Below are 6,730 nucleotides of genomic sequence, written 5' to 3' on the forward strand. Positions count from 1 at the left end.
CAAAGTTTCCATCCATTCACGCAATCATTCTCATATTCACTCATCCACCATTATTTTGTTTTTTTTCACTATTTTTTACAATCTAAAACGATAAACAGATGTTAAAATTATATACTACATATTCTCATAAATTTATCACAATTAGACAGATTGGCAGGAATCGAGGAACTATCAAGAACTTTACAATACCATGTAAGTCATAAGAAGCATGAATTAATGTAAAAGAAAGATTATTTTCCTGTAAAACAAAATGAGCCACCCTTTTCTCGAGTCGTCCCAAATGCAGTGTGAATCGTTTAAAATACAGTGAAACAGAAGTGTTGTATAACAAAATGAGCCACCCTTTTCTCGAGTCATGCCAAATGCAGTGTGAATCAGTGTTTTATACTAATCGTCTTATACTTAAATCCAAAACAAAGGCTCCCTTTTTTACGAGACACACTGTATTATAATGTTGATAAAAATAACACAATATTTCAAGAGCATTAGAAGCGTGATACAACAAATCTGACACCTGGGGATTAAAAAGGTCTAGTGGCAGGAGGAGACAAGTGACAGGGGAACCTTATATGGACAATGAGTATCTTTAAACGACAATGGATCTACAGGTTCAAAGTTTAAAATACAGTGTGTAATGGTGTACTCGTTTTACACAATTATGTCCTGTGTCAGCAATAACACAAGAATATAAGAAAAAGCCTTGCACTTAGGTAATCTAAACATGACCTCAAAGGAGTCTTAAGATCTTAGTACCCCCAATGCAATAAGACAGGCCTAGTTTCATCTATTTCTTTAATATAAAAATGTTACTACTTTCTACAAGTACAAAAAGTGCTACAAGAAAAATCCATAACCCTTTAATCATTCAGATAAATGAAAAAATACCTACAAAAAAGGCATATTTTAATTTAACAAAATGGCTGGCTGCTATATATTTCATTTAACTAAATGAACGCTAAAAAAATTGTTTGCAAAAAAATAAAATCAATGCATCATGTTATGAGATTGAAAAACAAAGACACATTTATATTTTAATGCATTTAGACCACGTTCACACGATACGGTTCCGTTTCACTGAAACAAAATTAAGCCATTCTATTGGATAAATTCAAGTTTTACGTCACTTCTAAAAAGCTGTTGGGTGTACATTTGTAACTCATATTCGCAAAGTTTTTCCATGCAAAAATTTTAGATTTTTAATTTTGTGAAAATGTCCAAGCAAAAATTTGGCCACTTATAATATTCAGTTTTCAGGTTACTATAACAAAAATGACTTAACTAATAATTTTATCTCCCATATTCAGACTACAATTAATATATTATCTAAAATATTATTAAAGGACAAAAGTTATTAAATCTATATAAATTTTGAAAAACAAAATGTGCTAAATGACAAAATTTAATATTTATTCACATTCGACAAAGGAATGAAAAAACAATTCAGTAACAATAAAACAGTGGGCATTACAGGGTAGAAAGAAAACGAAACATTATGTTTTCCTCTCCACATTTCGTTCTCCTCCCAAGTAAGTCTATGATTCAAGAGAAATGAAGTAAAAATAGGCCCATGCTATGGGAAAATTTGAACCCGCAATTTTATCGAAAAATTTGAAAAATCCCTAGGAAAATGAAAGAAATTTGTCCAAAAAAGGGCAAAACCGCTAAAATTAAATCCCAGTTCTTCGCATTTTTTCCGATTTTTCTTTTCGACCACGAATATTAGTTCCCATGAAAATTAGTTCCAATAAGGTATAGTACATCTCAAAGTAAAATACTTGTACTTTTTGCAGAAATGATTTTAAAAACTTATAAAATTTGTAATCAAGTACTCATTTTAAAGCTGCTTGTCCTTTTTTCTATTATACTAATAATGTTTCTAAAATTGCTCAAAACAATAAAATTATTGGCCCAAAATATTAAAAAAATCATAATTTATTCAAAACAATATAAATCTGTGAAATATTAAAAAAAACAATCTGATGAATCAAATATACCCCAAGCATTTCAGTTAAAAAAAACTAAATTCTAATATTATTTATGAAAAGTATTCTTATAGAAAGTATGCGAAATGTGCATTAATAATAAGTCCAGTGTACCAATATGATTCTTAATACGTAAAAATCAGAAAATAACATGACATAATAAAAATATATCAAGCCTTAGATGAAGTGGTGTAAATACTGTTCAACTGTGTTCTGGTAGTTTTGACCAGATTTTATCGTGTTTTTGGTTAAGACAGATTAGAAAAGAAGACTCAATTACCCAACAAAGTGTATGTAAAGAATGTTTTTGCTATTATTCTTTCAAAAATATGCCTCATTGAAAAATGTTAATTTTTTAGTGATAAGATTCATTGTTCATAGTCATTTGAATTAATTAAAGTAACAGGGACAAGCTAAAGTTTCTACAAGCTCTTATGTAATTTGGTTGGTCGTTTTTCTAAAGAACGCGTCATCTCCATTACTTCTAATGACCATGACCAATTAGTGAAGTATCTTATAAAAACTCCAGCTCATCCCAAGCTACAGAGAATCGTTTGGAAATATTTTCTGCAGTAATTTATCAACTTCACATTAAACTTGCATTTGTGGTACTGCAGTAATGCCAGCAAAAAGACCAAAACCAAGCACAAAATAAACAAATCCAATCATGTCTTCCATCTTATCTCCTTCTAAACATTTACCAAGGATTTCAAAGAAGGTCACATAAATGAAAGTTCCAGTGGAGAGCCCTGTGAGCACAACAACCACTTCGTCACTTACAAAGCTTGATTTAACGCTGAAAATGATAATGCCAATGATAGCTCCAATCGGGGATGCAATAGAGAAGAGTGCCTAAAACATCAAGAAAGAACTTCAAAAGTGATACTTTTATGGAACTACCTGGTTATGCATTTAACACATAATTCAGTGTTGCAACTAGGTTTTATGAATATGGACGGAAACCTTAGGATTAGATGGTCATTTGAACCAAAAACCCTCTTACTGGCAAGACGGAAATGATATATTTGTATCTCAACTGGACGGATATCCGTCTACAGACGGAAAAGTTGCAACACTGATAATTGATATCTATGTGAGCGTGACCGTTAAAACAATCATTCGGAACACAAATAGGGACGATTTATTAAAATTGGTCGTTCGTTTTCCTCATTGATTGTCCCCGTGCCCATCCCAAGGAAGGATAGATGAGATTGGAAGGAAAAGAATGTCCATCGCATCTAACAAATTGAGTAATTTGGCTAAAAACATTAATGTATGCTTATAAATACTGATTCTTGGATAAACATTCAATTTTTGAGGTGAAAATTTTTTTTCGTGAAAATCTGCTTCAACCATCTTTTACCGATGATGGTACCCTACTTTCATGCAGAAAATCAGGAAAAATCAATCATCCAGTTTTCAGCAATATCCAAAAAACCCTTTTTTTAGCCGTTTTTTGGCTGGAATTTGCCCCAAATTTTTTATTCCAAAATTGGGCTCCGTCACATTCGAGGGTTTATAGTTAGGCACCTTTGTGCAAAAAATCATAAAGAATGAATGAGCCAATCTTGAGAAAAGCTAATAACTAAGAGACTACAATTCGCTGACCACAAAGATCAGGGATTTCAAGCTTGAGCTTTTCCCGCTTCACTCGCCGTTACTAGGGGAATTGGTAAATGTGCTTAAAAACATATTGAATTTGGCCAATTTTTCTATGAAAAACATGTCTGACAGTCAACCCTCTTTTTAGCCGTTTTTGGCAGAAATTTACGAACGAATGAACGAACGGACGGACGGACAACGATTAATTTATAGTACCTACACCCGGGGTAAGTCCAAAAATTATTTTAAACAGCTAACTCTGAAACACTGTAGCAATTATTGTATCTCCTCTTTATAGCAACACCCTCAGTCAATGAGCATGGCCCTCTAAAAACACCTAAGGGGCCGTCCACATAGTATGTACGCACTAATGCTTGCGTACAGGGCGAGGGGAGGGGTCAAAGGAAAATGTACGTACGCAGAAAAAGTTTTTCCATAGTTTTTGCTGCATTATTTATTCTCATATTTCATGCTATTGTGTTTTCTTGTGTTTTCTTACGCTTCTTATACGCCTCAAGGAAAAGGAAAAGAAAAAGTTTCTTAATAAACATTGACTTTCATGTATGAAATAAAGGTCCAAACCAAACGATTTATATTCGAAATTTTCTTCAACCGAGGGAAGGGGGTTTGAATTTAAAAAGTACGTACTTACCAGGGGTATATAGCCATTTGCGTACGCTTTTGTCCAGGGGGTGGGGGAGCAGGGCTTTTTCGATTTTTGACATTTTAGTGCGTACATACTATGTGGACGGCCCCTAAGGTGGGTACATAACGTTTTTTGAAAAGAGAACCAACCAAACTTTCATATTCTTCAAAATAATTATGTTGTTACTTATTTGAGGAAATAAAGTACATGGTGGTCAAGCATCTCACATTTAAAGCACGTTCCACAAAAAAACATCATAAAAATGATAGTTGTTCACCAGGTTTTAGTTGCTATATTTTGATTATAAATTAAACATGCAGGCATCGCAAAATAGGTTCAACTGAAGTGAATTTCAATGTTACTTACAGCTTTCTTTTGGAAGGACCTCAGATCACTTTTATCATTGACCAAAGCAATACCCAATGAGAATCCAACTAACGATTTATGGAACAACAAAAGAGCAACCAGCACACAGACACCTGTTGCATTAGGCTGCAAACCAACTGTCAAACCTTCGAACAAGGAATGAATCATGAGTGCGATAACCAAACAGATGGTTCTGATTTTTAAAAGTTGAATTTTGTTTCCCATTGAAGTGTTTGATGTAGTTGATAGTTTTCTATACTGGTTACTTTGTGTAAATAAAACAGTTTTCTTATCCTCAATTGATATTGAAGAATCATCATCAGAATCCATTTTATCAGCCTCTCCAGTAGTCCCAGCTTCCTGAGCTTTCTCGTTTGATGGGACTGCTTCTACTGTCTGATCTTCCACATATGGTTTTCTCAGTTGCTTGAAAAGTGGTGTTTTCTCATTTGCTAATAGTAACAAGTACAGATTTTTTGAAATACAGTAATAACATGAGTTTGTACTTGAAGTATGATATTCTATATACTGAATATTTAGATGCAGGAGAGCTTGCATTTGATGATTAAAAAAACATCAAGCACATAAGGTATTTGATAATAATGCTATTCATAACGAGTAACTTAAAGTCCATAAATTTTGTTCTTATATAAACTTACGAACTCCTTGTACGGCACATTCTTCTTGGCAACAACTTTCACTGCCATCACATTTTGTTTTTTTTTCCTGGTGGTTGATTTGGATGAGGCTAGCAAACTTTTCTGCAGACAGAACCAAGATCATTCCCAATATGATTACCAACTCTCCAAAAGGATATTTACTTTGGAGTTTGAGTAAAATTTCACTACCAAAAAATCCTCGCAAAGTATCTGGTATCAAGTGAAGGAAACTTAGCCCAAGAAAGAGCTGAAAATTGAATTAAGTGAATAGTGTAAAAAAAAGATTTTTAAATTCGAAAAAGAAAACAGGAAAGCCTGATCTATATTTTCCCAGACATTTACCAACATTGTAAATCAAACAGAAAAAGCCAAAGATTGTGTGGATAAAAAAATCAAAAATAAAAATACAACAATATTTCTATCTTTACAGATCTTTATCAAGTTTTCAGCAATTGAACATATTCCTGAATTCTTTTGTTGTTAATAAAACGAAATAAAAAGCAAAAAAAAGAAATTTTCTATAACAGTTGCTGATAAAAAAAAATTTAATAAAATCACTCTAAATTTTTAGCTACTTACACCACCGCAGAAGCAAGAAATAATTTTCAATTTGTCTGCACGCATCTGCTTTAATTTGTATGGAAGCAATGTAAAAAGAAAAGTGACAAAAAACAAAATAATTGCTCCAAATATTTTCAAAACAAGTGTGGTCTCCATCTTGTGCTGCCAACCAAAAATCCACAGCCTCGACAAATTCTTTGAAACAAGTCCAAACTACCTCATTTAGTTATTGATCAATTTCTTACTTGGTCTAAATCTGAACAAAAAGTATCAATATAACTATAAAATTTTTTACTCCTTTTTGGGTAATATTAAGACTTATTTAATACAATTGAGTCACGGATCCTTGAGAAATTTGAGTATCTTTATCACAAAATTTGAGTATCTTAAAGATTTCTTTTCTCCATTGCACTGACCTGCTCAGGGGGGGGGTCATGCAGTTGGTACCAGACATCCTGACAGTTAGTACCGTGTTGGGTCATATTTGATTTTTGGAATTTGCAGTTAGTACCTTGTGGGTAAGAGTGGTCTACTATATGTTTCAACAATCAAATGGTACTTTTAGGGTACTAAAATGCTTTGAGAGGTGGTACGCTATAAATTTTAAGTCAATCAAATTGCACTATTAGGGTACTAACTCTAACTGCTCAGAAAGAAAAGGGGCAGAAAAGGGGGTGGTGTCAACCTCCTAATAGTCAAATGCACTTAGTACTGCAGGATATTAAGTGCAAAGAACGCAACACGCTGAAGCTCTAAAGATTGCTAAAAACTAACATCTGAAGAAAATGGCCCTATCTCTAAGGAAAATTTGAGTCAACTTTTTGTCACGTGCCGAAAAATTAAAAATTAAAATGGCGCTCAATGAAAAGTGCGTTTTATAGATAGGAATTAAAATTCTGTCCCACAATGCTTTG

The 6,730-nt window shown here is 33.0% G+C and overlaps 1 protein-coding gene across 1 annotated transcript; it reads right to left on the reverse strand.

The window, feature by feature from the left end:
• Window positions 1-746: 746 nt before the first annotated feature.
• Window positions 747-6,095, reverse strand: LOC136800138 (zinc transporter ZIP3-like). Its single transcript, XM_067056750.1, has 4 exons — window positions 5,835-6,095; window positions 5,256-5,502; window positions 4,597-5,048; window positions 747-2,834 (listed from the first exon to the last, which is right to left on the reverse strand). Exons 1-4 carry the CDS (start codon window positions 5,970-5,972, stop codon window positions 2,574-2,576), a joined length of 1,098 nt encoding a protein of 365 aa, XP_066912851.1. The 5' UTR covers window positions 5,973-6,095; the 3' UTR covers window positions 747-2,573.
• Between the last annotated feature and the right edge of the window lie 635 nt (window positions 6,096-6,730).

Source organism: Clytia hemisphaerica, unplaced genomic scaffold (assembly GCF_902728285.1).
Source record: "Clytia hemisphaerica strain Z4C2 unplaced genomic scaffold, Clytia hemisphaerica genome assembly, whole genome shotgun sequence".
Taxonomy (NCBI): Eukaryota; Metazoa; Cnidaria; class Hydrozoa; order Leptothecata; family Clytiidae; genus Clytia; species Clytia hemisphaerica.

Bases quoted from the DNA above. Each gene is read 5' to 3' on its own strand.
- LOC136800138 (XM_067056750.1), bottom strand. From the start codon at position 5,972: ATGGAGACCACACTTGTTTTGAAAATATTTGGAGCAATTATTTTGTTT. The intron at 5,503-5,834 runs GTAAGTAGCTAA...TTCAATTTTCAG, and splicing joins TTTCTTGCTTCTGCGGTGGT to CTCTTTCTTGGGCTAAGTTT. The intron at 2,835-4,596 runs GTAAGTAACATT...TTGATGTTTTAG, and splicing joins GGTCCTTCCAAAAGAAAGCT to GCACTCTTCTCTATTGCATC.